At 43.8% G+C, this 15,907-nt stretch overlaps 1 protein-coding gene across 1 annotated transcript in view; it reads left to right on the forward strand.

The window, feature by feature from the left end:
- Positions 1–14,123: 14,123 nt before the first annotated feature.
- The window catches only part of Nlrc4 (NLR family CARD domain containing 4), a 30,006-nt gene continuing 28,222 nt past the window's right edge, over positions 14,124–15,907 (forward strand). The window contains exons 1-2 of the mRNA XM_057784830.1: positions 14,124–14,142; positions 15,064–15,324. Of these exons, the coding sequence (XP_057640813.1) occupies positions 14,124–14,142; positions 15,064–15,324 (280 nt within the window). The remainder of the gene's footprint in view (positions 14,143–15,063; positions 15,325–15,907) is intronic.

The raw sequence follows: 15,907 nt of genomic DNA on the forward strand, positions 1-15,907 counted from the left end.
ATTATGGAGCCTTTCTCTTAATTGAGGTTTCCTATCCTCAGATGCCTCTAGCCTGAATCAAGTTGACATAAAACTATCCAGCACAGTGTGGAAACAAAAGAAGAGCTGGTTTTCTGAGATGCAAAACTGTTGAACATCATACATTTAAGAATGTGTAGGTTTTCTGGGCAGTGGTGGCGCATGCCTTCAATTCCAGCAGAGGCAGGCCGATCTTTGCCAGGTCGAGGCCAACCTGGTCTACAGAATGAGTTCCAGGACAGCCAGGGATACACAGAGAAACCCTATATCAAGAAACCAAAAGTGGTGGTGGGGGGGAAGAATGTTTAGGTTGAACCTAATGTATTTATTCTTTTTGGAAAATTTATTTATTATGTATACAGTATTCTGCCTGTATGTGTCCCCACAGGCCAGAAAGGGGCACCAGATCTCATTACAGATGGTTGTAAACAACCATGTGGTTGCTGAGAATTGAACTCAGGATCTCTGGAAGAGTAGGCAGTATTCTTAACCTCTGAGACTCTCTCCAGCCCCACCTTAAACTATTTTAAAATTTTATTTTATTGTATTTGTGTGTGTGTGTGTGTGTGTGTGTGTGTGTGTATTTCAAGATGGGTTTTTCTGCTTAGCCCTGGCTGACTTTTGCATGCTAGACAATCACTCTACCAACAGCTATAGGCTGGGCCTGAGTCTCATTTCCTTCTTTCTTTTTTAAACTGTATTTTATTTCTTTGTTTTTAGGCAGAATTTCTCTGTGTAGTTCTGTATGGTCTGGAACATTTTATGTAAATTAGGTTGGCCTGAGATAATAAAAGTCCACATGCCCTTGTCTCCCAAGTGTTGGAATTAAAGTTATATGCTACCACACTTGGCCCTTCATTTAAAACATTTTATTCATGTGTATGCGTCCGTGTGTCTGTCATGTGTGCACAGTTCTACAGGGGCCAGAAGAAGGCTTGAGGGGGGTTGAAGCTGAAGTTATAGGTGGTTGTAAATGTCCTGATTTGAGGGCTGGAACTGAACTCTGGTCCTCTGGAAAAGCAGCAATGACTCTTAGCCACTGAGCTATATTTCCAGCCCATGAAGATGTGTTTATTTATTCACCAAATCACATGTCTTCAAGGATGATTTCCCTGTTTCCTACAGTTACTTTATTTTTTGATTTATTTATATTTTATGTGCATTAGTGTTTTGCCTACATACATGCAAATTTGTGTGAGGGTGTTGGCTCACACTGGACTTACAGACAGGTGTGAGCTACCATGTGGGTTCTGGGAATTGAAACTAGGTCCGCTATAAGAGCAGCCAGCGGTCTTAACCACTGGGCTATTTCTCCAGGCCAGAAGTAGCAATTTTTGTTTATTTGTTTTGTTTTGTTTTGTTTTGGGGACAGAGTTTCCCTGTATAGCCCTAGCTACCCTGGAACCCACTTTGTAGACCAGACTAGCCTCAGACTCAAAGAGATCTGCCTGCCTCTGCCTCCCAAGTGCTGGAATTAACGGTGTGAGCCACCTCCAGTCGGCTTCTTCAGTCACTTTAAATATGCTGTTGCCTTTTTATGTTCAGAGTATGGGTACAGAAATTAATATGATAAGATTTTTTTTCACATACCAATCTTACTAGGCTTCCTTAACCTCCTTATTCCCCAGGGAAAGGTGAATGTGCTATCTGCTCTTTCTGCAGCCCCATAATGCAGGACAAGCAGACGTGATAGGGAGTCAAGTCAAAGCAGGAACTCAGTTTATTACTGTGAGTGTCAGCTTATGTAGGTTAAGTGACATCGTGGGATGCGGGGTACCTCCAGCCAATGAGAGACAGCCAAGCCCTCCATCTGGCTGGAGGGGCATCTACCTAGATTTTGCTGTCTCATCCTCACTCAGTTCCCTCAAACTCGAGCCAGGTTTTCTCTGTCCTACAAGTCTTGAGATTTTGGCCCAACAAATCTCAGTTCTCCCGCTCCTCTCCTCCTGTACCCTTCACACCTCCACCCCCACCTGCATCTCAACTAAGTCTGTCCCACCACCTTATTGAGGCAGGACCCCACCCACCCACCCATCCACCACCCCCACCCATCCACCACCCCCGTGCCTGTTTCTAGGCTGAGGAAAGTATCTCTCCATAGAGAATGGGCTCCACAAAGTCAGTCCATGCATAAGAGCTAGATCCTGGTCCCAGTGCCAGTGACCCCACATGCTGCCCAAGGCACATCGTTGTCACCTGCATTCAGGGGGCCTAGTTCAGTCCTATGCAGGTTCCCCAGTTGTCAGTATGGAGTCAGTGGGCTCCCACTAGGTGGGGGTCAACTGATTCTGTGGATTTCCCCACCATGGTCTTGACCCCTTTGTTCATATTATCAGTCCTCCTTCTCTTTGATTGTACTCTGGGAGCTCGGCCCAATGGTTATTTGTGGATCTCTGGATCTGCTTCCATCTGTTTCTGGATAAGGGTTCTAGCTTCTCTGGGATTGTGGACTGTAGTCTGGTTATCCTTTATTTTATGTCTGATATTCACTTATGAATGAGTAAACACTATATTTCTCTTTCTGGGTATGGGTCACCTCACTGAGGATATTTTTTTCTAGTTCTGTCCATTTGCCTGCAAATATTTTTTTTTTAATTTTTCAAAACAGGATTTCTCTGTAGCTTTTGGTGCCTGTCCTGTAACTCTATAGACTAGGCTGGCCTCGAACTCACAGCCTGTCTCTGCTTCCCAAGTGCTGGGATTAAAGGCGTGCGTCACCACTGCTGCAAATTTCAAGATGTCATTTTTTTTTACCAATGTGTAGTACTCCTTTGTGTAAATGTACTACATTTTCTTTTTTTTTCTTTTTTTTTAAATATTTATTTATTTATTATGTATACAATATTCTGTCTGTGTGTATGTCTGCAGGCCAGAAGAGGGCGCCAGACATCATTACAGATGGTTGCGAGCCACCATGTGGTTGCTGGGAATTGAACTCAGGACCTTTGGAAGAGCAGGCAATGCTCTTAACCACTGAGCCATCTCTCCAGCCCCACATTTTCTTTATTGATTCTTTGGTTGAGGGGCATCTAGGTTGTTTCCAGGTTCTGGCTATTATGAATAATGCTGCTATGAACATGGTTGAGCAAATGTCCATGTGGTGTGAGCATGCCTCCTTTGGATATATGCCCAAAAGTGGAAATTGCAATGGATGAAGTAAAATGCTACAGATCCCAAGTGACTGCAGTGGGCCACGTGGGGCAGCAAGTCAAGTCCCATGAGGAAAGACAGACAGATGGGCAAGCCATGAGACCACGCAGCAGGTCTCTGAAGGTGGCTGGTCCCAGGCGGGGAGCCATGTGGCAGGCGAGAGACAGAGCCATGGATAGGCATGCCATGCAGAGTGAGGCTGGGTATTTATTTAATGGGTTATGGAGGGGAAAGGGGAGAAGGGGAGAGGAGAGAGAGAGAGAGAGAGAGAGAGAGAGAGAGAGAGAGAGAGAGAGAGAGAGAGAGAGAGAAAGTAGGGACAGAAGCTGCCTCTTCTAAAGGGAGCCAGATGGAAAAGGGAAGGACTCAGGCTGCAAACTGAAGATCAGATTGCCTCAGCAAAAGCTGTGTGTGTGGGGGGGAGTGGGCATGGCTTGTCTCTTAAAGGGACAGGACAGATCGTTACAGTAATGATAAGTTTTTTTATAATAGAGCTTAGAATTTATTGAGTATACTAAGCCTCAAGATTTTTATCATTCTTGAAAGTTTTAGTTACCTTCTTTTATTTTAAAGAATTTTTAATGATTTATTTAACTTTATTTTTATGTGTCTTGGTGTAAAGGTGTCAGGTCCCCTGGAACTGAAGTTGCAGACATTTGTGAAGTGCCTTGTGGAATTGAACCTGGGTCCTCTGGAAGACCAGTCAGTACTCTTAACCACCAAGCCATCTCTCAAGCTTTAGTTACCTCTATCCTTTTTCCTTCCTTTCTGAAAATATGATTAGAGGCACACCAGTAATGGATTACTCAGTAACACACACACACACACACACACACACACAAAATACCTAATAGCTCACACTTGCTCACGCTTCAGATGCCAGGCATTATGGTAAGTGGTTTACGTTCATCTGTTCAGTCATCACAAGAACCACATAAAGCAAGAACTTTTCACAGATAAGGATAAACAGGAATTCTTCACAGATAAGGAACAGGAAATAGGGAAAGAATACTTTCCAAAGGTCAAAGAGATAGCAAGCAGCAGCAATAGAACATGAGCCCTGAAAATTGGTTCCATGATGCCAACTCTAATGCTTTGAAATCTTACAGCAAAGGATTTTCCCTCTGTGCTTGATGTTTATGGGGGGTGGGTCCTGGGGTTTTCTATTGTTGTTAATTGTTTATTCATCTCTGTATAAACCAAGCAGGATCTTGCAGATCATTGATTTTGTTTCTGGAATCTTCTTCCATCTGGCCCTCTGGGCAGGTAGGTTTATTGATTTTAAAGGAGTGGTACAAATGCTATATTTAACTTGCTAATCTCATTTATTTCTTGTAAATATTGGTTGAGAGGACTGGCTTTTTCAGACTAAACTTTCTTTTCCTTTCTTTCTTTTTTTTTTTTTTTAGGTTTATCAAGACAGAGTTTCTCTGTAGCTTTGGAACTTGTCCTGGAACTAGCTCTTGTAGGCCAGGCTGGTTTCAAACTCACAGAGATCCACCTGCTTCTGTCTCCTGAGTGTTGGGATTAAAGGCGTATGCCACCACCTCCCAGCTCAGACTAAACTTTATAATAATCATTGGAACTACCTCATTATGAAGCACTTTGGTTAGTTTCTGAATCAGCTGCTTCCCATTGTAAAAAGAAGTTTACCTGATCAAGGTTGAGAGCAGCACTAATTGTTGTTGTTTTAAGACATGATACCTTGGTGTAGCCCTGGCTGACCTGCAATGCACTCTGTAGACCAGGCTGGCCTCAAACTCCTAGAGATTTCCCTCTTTTTCTGGAGTGCTGCTGGGATGAAAGGTTTGCACCAACATGCCCTGCTCTGCCATGGTTGCTGCGCCTGCTTTTACTGTATAAATAATTTTGGGTATCTCTCAGTAGACCAGGATGGCCTCAAACTTGCAATTCTCCTGCCTCTGCCTCAAGTAGCTGAGATTACAGTCATGTCACCATTCCCAGATATTTTTAAGTTTGTGAGCTCAAGTGTGTGTGTGTAGGGATGTGGTGAGTTGGTTTGTTTTGTTTTGAGACAGGGTTTCTCTGTGTAGCCCTGGGTGTCCTATAACCCACTCTAGACCACGCTGGCCTCAAACTCACAGAGAGTCACCTGTCTCTACCTCTCAAGTGCTGGAATTAATGGCACGAGCCACCACTCCTGGCTATATTCCCCGGTACAACCCAGGCTGATCCTGAACTTAGTACACAGTCAAGGATGACCTTAAACTCCTGATCCTTCTGCCCTTACAAGCACCTTACAAGTACTGGGACTACAGGCGTATGTCACCTCACTCAGCTGTTTTCTATAAATTTAGTGTTGCCTTTTTTTTTTTTTTTCATCTAACGGGTATATAGTAGTTTATTTGGAACGACTTGGGTTGGGATGAAGCTCAGTTGGTATTCACAAAGCCTTGGGTGCCGTCGCATGCTCACTATTGCCAAGGTGTGCAAGATGTTGGAGGTCAGAAGATGACTCTCAGGAATCAGCTTCCTACTTCTTTTTTTTTTTTTTTTTTTTTTTTTTGGTTTTTCGAGACAGGGTTTCTCTGTGGTTTTGGAGCCTGTCCTGGAACTAGCTCTTGTAGACCAGGCTGGTCTCGAACTCACAGAGATCCGCCTGCCTCTGCCTCCCGAGTGCTGGGATTAAAGGCGTGTGCCACCACCGCCCGGCTTTCAGCTTCCTACTTCTGTTGAGTGCTCCAGGCATGGAACTAAGACCGAACGGGTACAGCAAGAATCAGAAGCTGATTGACTGATTAGAACTTTAGAAGTCATTTGTTAGCAATTTGGTGTCTGACCCAAAAGCTCCTAGCAGGCAAAACCTTTGGGACCTACTAACAAAGCAGCCTAATGACCCAGAGACTGAAAATGGCCTTAGATCTTAAGCCTTTCCCAGGGGTTTCTTTGCTGTGGTCTGCCTACCTGATGTTTCCACCAATGTACTTGAACTTACATTGATTTATGACTTTTATTGTTCTATTAATATAAAAACTCACTGAAACTGAACTGGGCATAGTGGTGTGCCTTTAATCCTATCTATTGAGAAGAAGGGGCAGGCAAATCACTGTGAGTTCCAGGCCAGCCTGGTTTACATAGGGAGTACCAGGACAGCCAGGGCTACATAGAGAGAGTCTGTCTCAAAAAACAAAACACACACATACAAACACCCCAAAACTGAGACAAAATAGAAAAGCCCTTCATGAAACAGTTACCACTTTGGATCTTTGGAGCACAGGGTATCCTGTTTTCTTGGGCTGTGTTCACTCATAATTGTTTCCAGTAAAACACTCTCATTCCCTTTGCTTAGAAAAGCCAACAGTCATTAAATCTTTACTTTATGAATAAGCAGGAAACAGGTGAGTAAGTTCAAAGTCCCACTTCCTGGCTGCTCTGTCACTCATCTTTCTTGTAAGCATGTGTGTCCTAACCACCCTTACTATGCTTTGTCAGAAAGGAAAAACCCATCAGGCACTTCTTCTTCTGTACTCTCGCTGAACAAAGACGTTTGGATCAACAGGAACAGCCTTGCTGTCAAACTAAAAGGAGAGAGAGAGAGAGAGAAACTTACTTTTAAAATGACTTTCCTTCATCCTTCAAGAGGAAGGCAACTGAACTGCTTGACCAAGTACTTCAGGGAATGGATTTGAAGTCACTTTAGAGTCAATTATTGACATTTGGGTTTGGATTCATTGAAACCTTGTGTCTATGAGGATTTCCTGCAGTGAATGGTTTGCCCATTGGGCTGATTGCCTACAGGGAAACCTTGGAGGTGAGAGTGGGCAGTGGCTTAGGGAGAGGGGAGTGGACAATCGGGTGGGGAATGGGGAGTGGACAGTGGGATGGGAAGGGGGAGTGGACAGTAGGGCGGGGAAGGGGGAGTGGACAGCGGGGGTGGGGAACAGCAGGGTTGTTAACTTGGTCTGCTGGAGTTTAACTGGGATTTTCTGAGTTGGTGTTTAAAGTTTATTGAGCCCTAGAGGATACATTTGTATTTCCTCTGAGACAAAAGAGCTTTGAAAATGTGTCTTGGCACTATGGAAACGAAACCCAGAGCTGACAGCAAGAGGGACACTTGGTCCATCTAGTCTCCTGAGGCACGGACAAGATACTTGAACTTGGAGAATGGAAGGAAATCCCTGTTTGTGGGCCAGTGTTTTTAGGAAGCGATCTACAGACCCCATTGTGTGATGCGGTGTTTCCAGCCGTTATCTCAGTTGATCTTGGGTGTAGAGGTGGAAAATGTGGCAAAGATTCACCGTGGTCAGACAATAATCAGCTGCAGGACCTAGGATCTAAGCTGGTCTGCTGTCCTGCTCCTAACAGCTCAGCTTGTGTCTGTAGTACTGCTTATGAGTTTTAAATGTTTGCTTTAATTGGTGTATATTTCATTGTAAGCAATACCAGGACATTTTCATATAAGTATATAACGTTCTTTGAGTATTCCCCACCCCTATGCCCTCCTAACACCCCCTAACCATTTTTGTCCTTCCAGGTTCCCGTTAGTCCTGAGTGTGCCCCTAGACAGTTTCACTTCTGTTTGCGTGCCTTACATATGTTATTTGCATAGCGCTAAGAATACTCAGTAAAATTGTTGGAGTCCAGCAGAGATCTAAAAGCATTCTAGGCTAAAGCGTATTTTACTCGAATGGTAGACAAACTACTGAGTGACCACTTCTGCTCCATCTGTTCCCATGTGTTTAATTATTGCAACAGTCCTAGGCTTGGGGCAGATATTATGAGCACTAATATTTCAGTAATCATAATCCAGAGGCTGAGGAGATGCTCAGAGGATAGGGGATCTTGTCACCAAGCTTGTTGACCAGAGTTTGATCCCTGTGGTCCCTGGGAGCTATCTACTATTCCACAAGGAGAGAACTGTCTTCTACAGGTTCTCTAATCTCTACACAAATGTTGTAGTGTGCGTGCGTACACACACACACACACACACCAGTCAATGTAAAAAAAATTACAGAGCAAGAAAGCTTGCCCCAGAAAGATCAAGTAGCACGTCTAGAAGCAGCCGTCTAGTAAACTGAAGAATGGGAGTTCAAGTTTGAAGTCTGCAATGCCAAATCTAAGCACACACATATGCCAGTTCCATGCGCTGCCTCTCTGCTCCCAATTATATGAGTTCTTTCCCTGATGTCAGCCATGCATTGTGGGAATGACTCCCTAGACATGGGTCAAGACGAGTTTCAGTTCTCTGAGGAAGCCATCTAATGAGTAGCAAGAACATTAACAATTAAACCGGATGTGGTAGCTCATGCCTGTAATCTTAACAATGAGAAGGCTGAGGTCAGAGAATTAGCATGGGTTTAGGACTAAATTGAGCTACACAGTGTGCACCAGACCAGTCTTGGCTATTTTGTAAGCCAAGTCTTGTTTCAAATAAGATAATATTATTTGCCAAGGTACAACCATAACAAAAGGATCTCTTCCACATGATTCAGTTATTCTTAGGATAGCTTGGTGGGAGGCAGGATTTTCAGAGCATGACCCAAAATCCAGATGGTCAAATTGGCTACATCCTTATTTTTTGTTGAATTTTAAAAAAGAATATTTTTACATTTAAAGATTATTTTAATTATGTGTTTGCATGTGTGTGTGTGCGAGTGTGTGTGTGTGTATGTAAGCTGGTGTACATGAGTGCAAATGCCCATGGAAACAGTTGTGAGTTGCCCAACATGAGTGTTAGAAACAAAACTCAAGTCCTTTGCAGGAGCAGTATGTGTCCTTTTTTTCTTTAAAATTTATTAGCAAGGTGGTGGTGGCGCATGCCTTTAATCCCAGCACTCGGGAGGCAGAGGCAGGAGGATCTCTGTGAGTCTGCGGCCAGCCTGGTCTACAGAGCAAGTCACAGGACAAGTACCAAAGCTACACAGAACTAAATAAATAATAAATATAATTTATTTAATTTTGAGATTGTATTTTAATTACATTTCTCCCCTGTAGACTCTTCATATATACCTCCATACTCTCCTTCAAATTCATAGGTTCTTTTCTCATCAACTGTTAATGAATGCATATATGTATCTGTATATACATCGATATCCCCAAATGCATCCCACTGAGTCCTTACAATGTTACTTGTATGCATATTTTCAGGGTTAAGCACTTGGTACAGGACAACCAATTGCTGTGCCCTGGGGAGGGCTACACTTCGACTCCCCGCTTTCCTTGGTGGTCTGTAGTTCTTCGAGTGGGGTTTAGGTCTCATGGGCTTTCCCTGCTGTGCAGTTAGTTAGTCATGTTTGTTCATGTTCTCCTTATTCAGCTCATGTTTGGGAGGTCATGTTGCTGAGACTTCAGGAGGTATAGATTCTTTTTTTTTTTTGAGACAGGGTTTCTTTGAGTAGCCCTAGCTGTCTTGGAACTCACTCTGTAGACCAGGCTGACCTCAATCTTGGAGATTCCCCCTGCTTCTGCACTCCAAGTGCTGGGATTAAAGGTGTGTGCCACCACCACCTGACCCATGGGTATAAATTCTGATGTTACTAAGAAATGCGGGTCTGAAAAAGCATGGGACAAAACCGGTCTCGCTGAACATAACGGACAATGAGGACTATTGAGAACTGAAGAACAATGGCAATGGGTTCTTGTTCCTATTGCACGTAATGGCTTTGTGGGAGCCTAGGTAGTTTGGATGCTCACCTTAATAGACCTGGATGGAGGTGGGTGGTCCTTGGACCTCCCACAGGGCAGGGAAACCTGCTTGCTCTTTGGGCTGAGGAGGGAGGAAGACTTGATTGGGGGAGGGGGGAGTAATGGGAGGTGGTGGTGGGGAAGAGGGAGAAATCTTTAATAATTAAATAAATTAATTAATAAAAAAAAAGAAATGCAATCTCACAGCAAAGTTCTTGATCCTCTGCCTCTTATGATTTTTCCACCCCCTCTTTCAAGATTTATTTATTTTTAAATTTATTTTTATTTCACGTGCATTCATATTTTGCCTGTGCAAAAGTGTTGGGTTCCCTGAAACTGGAGTTACAGGAAATTATGAGCTGCCATGTGGGTGCAGGGGACTGAACCTAGTCCTCTGGAAGAGCAGCCAATGCTCTTAAGTGCGGAGCTGTCTCTCTAATCCTGATTTGTTTATTTTTATTTCAAGCGTTTTGCTTGCTTGTCTTTATATGTGCCCTGTACATGCCTTAGGCACCATGAAGCTAGAGGAGGATGCTCTGTTACTGGAGTTACAGATGTGGGTGCTGGGAGCTGAACCCACATGTACACATGAACCTGTACGCTTCCTCCAACCAGGCCACATCTACTTCCTAATCCTTTCAAAAAGTTCTACTTCCTGATGACTAAGCATTCAAATATGTGAGCCTGGGGGGTCTTATTAAACCACCATACATATGGAGGGTAAACGCACTGCGCTGACTCTTTCTGTGTGCCAGACACTGCCTTTTATCATCGACTCAGCTTCTCAGTGGTAGATCTCAATCCAAGTCCTAATCCTAGCACAAGACCAGACATTTGCTTGTCTTCCTGTTAACCCTACCATGTTTTCTGGCTCTTTCTCTCAAGGCTCCTTCCTTATGCCACTTTCTCTGTCTACAAATGGTCCTTTAACTTCCTGGGGACAAGCCAGTAGGTCCAGCTCCATCTTTTGATGTTTCAATCCTCTTGGCTCTGATTGGCATCAATGGGAAGCACCTGTGGAGTTGGTGAAGTTCCACTTGACCATGGTCTATCTCTAGGCAAGGAGTCCAGACATTTGGGTTCTCATTAGGATTTGGCCATACTTTGAGCAAGCGTGTGTGTGCGTGCGTGTGTGTGTGTGTGTGTGTGTGCACGTGTGTGTGTGTGTGTGTGTGCACGTGTAGAATTCAGAGGCCCATGCTAGGTGTCTTCCCCAATTAACTCTCTGCCTTTCTGCTCCTGATAGAATTTTTTTTTTTTTTTTTTTTTTTTTTTTGAGACAGGGTTTCTCTGTGGTTTTGGAGCCTGTCCTGGAACTAGCTCTTGTGGACCAGGATGATCTCGAACTCACAGAGATCCGCCTGCCTCTGCCTCCCGAGCGCTGGGATTAAAGGCGTGCGCCACCACTGCCCGGCTAGAATCTTTTGCTAAACCTGGTACCATAGGCTAGTGAAACTGGCTGGCCAGCGAGCCTGTCTCTAGCTGCTTTCTATGCTAGGGCCAGATGTTTGCACAGTTGCTGGGGATAGAACTCAGGTCCTCACTCTTCTGCAGCAGGAACTTCAGTCACCTCTGAGCAAGTTTTACACAGTTTGTGTAGCATGGTTAATAAACCCAGAGAAAGATATTGAGATTCATCCTGAAGACAGAAAAGCAAAACAGCCCGCCATTGGTTCTTACCTTCTACCTGAGTTCAAAATGGTGATCCTGCCTCCAAGAATTTCAGACTGAGGGCTGGAGAGATGGCTCAGAGGTTAAGAGCATTGCCTGCTCTTCCAAAGGTTCTGAGTTCAATTCCCAGCAACCACATGGTGGCTCACAACAATCTGTAATGGGATCTGGTGCCCTCTTCTGGCCAGCAGGCATACAGACAGAATATTGTATACATAATAAATATTAAAAAAAAAAAAAAAAGAACTTCAGACTGAGACCGAGAGCCTTCTCTTCCCATTTTATAATCATCTCTACTTCTCGGATTAAAGGTGTGCACCACTGGGATTAAAGGCAAGCACTGCCTAGTTTCTATGGCAAACTAGTGTGGCTACAGGGATTAAATGTGCGTGTTATTGTCTCCTGGTCTGTAAGGCTGGCCAGTGTGGATGTTTCACTCTCTGAACTTCAGGCAAGCTTTATTTATTTATATAAAAATGAAATGCCACTACAATTTTGGGCCACCATCATTTTCTCATCTAGAAAGAAGCATGGACTTGAGAAGAAGCAACTTTAATCTTTCTATTTGATCACTTCCGTTTTTGTTTCCTTAGTTTCTTAGGATAAACACCGGCTTCATGGGAAGGAGACATCTTTGGCATTCCCATTTGGAAAAAAAAATCTACTGAGATCTAGAAAAGTTGGAGTGCTTTGACTGCGAACAAGTAAGTGCCCTACAAACAGCATCTGCCTAGCTATGTCTATTGATGGTATTAAATAAAAAAGCAACTCATGTTTTCAAATGACTATTTATCTGTGGGATTCTCAATTACATGCTCTTATGTTCCCTTGAGAATTTATTTAAAAAGCTGGGCGGTGGTGGCGCACGCCTGCCTTTAATCCCAGCACTCGGGAGGCAGAGGCAGGCGGATCTCTGTGAGTTCGAGACCAGCCTGGTCTACAAGAGCTAGTTCCAGGACAGGCTCCAAAACCACAGAGAAACCCTGTCTCCAAAAACCAAAAACCAAAAAAAAAAAAAAAAAAAAAATTAAAAAATAAGGCAAGCCTATGGGAAAAAAATGCAGATGATAAATAGGGTAAGATTTACAGAATGACCAGATTCTACTTTAAACTCTTCGTTCTGGCCATCATCACCTCTTCAGTCATAAATCTTCCCTCAAGACTTCAGAACAGGGGCTGGAGAGATGGCTCAGAGGTTAAGAGCATTGCCTGCTCTTCCAAAGGTCCTGAGTTCAATTCCCAGCAACCACATGGTGGCTCACAACCATCTATAATGGGGTCTGGTGCCTGCAAGCATACACACAGACAGAATATTGTATACATAATAAATAAATAAATATTTAAAAAAAAAAAAGACTTCAGAACACTCTACCCAATCACTTCAGAGAAACGGGGCAGACCTCAGCGGTACTCAAATGAACTGTTTTCATTTTGATGCCAGTGTAGTAACCACTAGCCACTTGGGGCTATTTCACCATGAATCGAAACATTAAAATTTAATTTACTATAAAACCCGGTTGCACATGAGGGCACAGTATTGCACACTTTTAATCCCAGCACTTGGGAGGCAGAAGCAGGCTGATCTCTGTGAGTCTGAGCCAGCCTCATCATCAGTGAGTTCCAGGATAGCCAGAGCTGCATAGGGAGGCATGTTAAAGCAGCAGCAGCAAAGAACAACATCTGTAATTACACAATATAGAAGCATCTATCCATCTGATAGTTACAGCACAGTCAGTCATGCGTCCCAGGGTGATGTGCCTTTGAGTTGTCACTGAGATGGTGAATTACAGTCCCTGGGCACAATTTTGTCTGTATTTAAGAGTTAGGCCCAAGATTGAGACTGTAATTTGGTGGTACAGAGATGACTTCCCATGCTTGAGCTTGTAGGTTCCATCAATCCCAGTCCTGCCAACCAAACCAAACTCCAAAGTATATTAAGACATTGCAGAGGCAGACCACATACACACACACACACACACACACACACACACACACACAATGTAGCTCCCCTAGAGACTAGGAGAAATGAGAGCTCTTAGACTGGAAACTGTCTGATACTTGTAGTGCTATTTTTCAGAAAACACTAAAACTTGTGAAAGATAAAACATCTATTCCATTGTGTGGTGACGGGAAGAACTGGACATGTTGTCACATTACTTTGTATGTGATGACAGACGTGAATTCTCCTACAGCTCCCCAGGTGACACAGACATGTGCTATAATGGGTTCTCATTGGTGAAATGTTGACTTTTCAGGTTTTTGTTAGCTAGCCAACATATGTGGTTATCTTGAAATTGGGCATGGTGGAAATATCAAATCCCTTACTGGGCTCAGTAAATGCTATGAAAGGAAGATTCATTCTGTCTCCAGAGAGACTGGCTGTCCATAGCTGGCAGTATTTCAGATTCAAAAGAGAGCTGCAAAGGTTACAGATGCTAACACGTGGCTGATTTCATGCTGTTGCGTTAACTTTCCCTGGGGAACATCTTGTCAATCCCGGATGGAGCCCCAAGAAGAGACTAAAGTGACCATTCCACCTATCTAGCTTGTTGAACCAGTAGGTCTGTTGATCTTGCTTGTCAGACCCGGGTAAGGGGTAACTACAAAGCACCCCCATCCCCACAAAGCCCTATATCAGCATGAATGACGGCTCCCTGCGTATGTATTGATAGAGTACCTTCCCCAGTTAACCTTCCACCCTCTATTCTAGCTCTTCCCAAGTCAGAGTGAAGTTGAAGCAGGGTGACTGGGAGTGAGACACAGGGGAGAGTAGCTGGGATCTCAGCTGAGGGCCTAATGATCCCCCAACTCCTCCTCCTAAAGGAGAATGTCAATGGGTGCGATATTGTGAGGGTCTCTGGCTCTGAATAAGATGGTTCTTGGGCTTGGAGGACAGGGCCATTCATTACTTCGAAACCCATGTTTTCACTACTGTAACTTTACTGGAGATTTTTCTTTTTTCTGTTTTTTCCCCCTTTGGAGACAGGGTCCCACTATATAGCCCTGGCTGTCCTGGAACTCACTTTGTGAATCAGGCTGGCTTCAAAGTCACAAAGATCCACTTGCCTCTGCCTTCTGAGGATGAAAGGTGGGTGCCACTATACCTGGCACTCACTAGAGACTCTTGTATCAGTGGACAAAATCACCCACCTGTTTTAATCACCAAAGTGAAACGATCTTGCTCACTGACCAAAGTTAGGGCTACTGACTTTTTCGGATCACTTCTTTTTGTTTTTTTTTTTTGTTTGTTTGTTTGTTTTGTTTTGCTTTTCGAGACAGGGTTTCTCTGTGTAACTTCCCTGGTTGTCCTGTAACTCACTCTGTAGACCGGGCTAGCCTCGAATTCACAGAGATCCATCTGCCTCTGCTTCCCGAATGCCAGGATTAAAGGTGGTCGCCACTACCTCCCAATTTGCAGAGTACTTCTTGAAGGCCTGACTGTCAAACATCTGGCATCTCCATAGTTAAAGATGGGCTAAGGGAAAAAAAAATGCAGCCTTGATATGCTGGTGACAGATATGTATATTTCATGTGGATTAAAATACATACATGAACAAATATTTACCTCCATTTCTTCAGTGAACTTCATAAAGGAGAACAGTCAATCCCTCATTCAGAGGATGAACATCATAGTTACCAAGCAAATCTCAGACGATCTGTTTGCACGAAGCATTCTCAACTATGAAGAAGTCGCCAATATTTGCTGTAAGAAGGCAGATCAGGACGCTGCACGAGAAATTATTCATATGATTCTGAAGAAGGGCTCAGAGGCCTGCAGCCTCTTTCTTAAGTATCTTGAGAAGTGGGATTCTGCTATGTATCAGGACTTAACTGGACAAAGTAAGTATTGCTTTGCTCACCTCTGTCCCACCATAACGACCTAAACTGTGCAGAACACCCCAGTCCCTGCCATGGAATTTCAGCTCGTCCTCCTCCTTTGTGTGACTGGCCAGGGACTTTGAGTCATTCACAGCAGACATTTGACAGTGGAGCCATATAAGTAACCCCTGAGCTGGGCAAAAAGTGAGTTAAGTACAGGAATGCTGGCTGTGGTGGTGTCGGCTACTCTGGGAGCTCTGGGGAGAATGAGGAAGGTGGAAGGGGAGATTGAAGCCAGACTGGCCTATATCAATGTGCTGTCTGAAAGAAAACATTTAACTAGAACACCACCACACGTAGCCAGCAGTCCTCAGTCAGTCATCTGTCTCCTGCTGCGGTGACATGGAAAAGTCACCGTTGCTCTTTCCATTGGGACAGACATTTCCTCATCATCGAGCTGGACCTCCAACTCCTCATTTTAACTATTTTAAATCAATTAACTGTGTAATTGACTAAAATTTACCCCACCCTACATTCTCAGCCCAGCCTTTCACTTTTCTTAACTGAAACCAAGGATCCTCTTATTTTCTGCTCATCTGCTGCT

Source organism: Chionomys nivalis, chromosome 1 (assembly GCF_950005125.1).
Source record: "Chionomys nivalis chromosome 1, mChiNiv1.1, whole genome shotgun sequence".
Lineage (NCBI taxonomy): Eukaryota > Metazoa > Chordata > Mammalia > Rodentia > Cricetidae > Chionomys > Chionomys nivalis.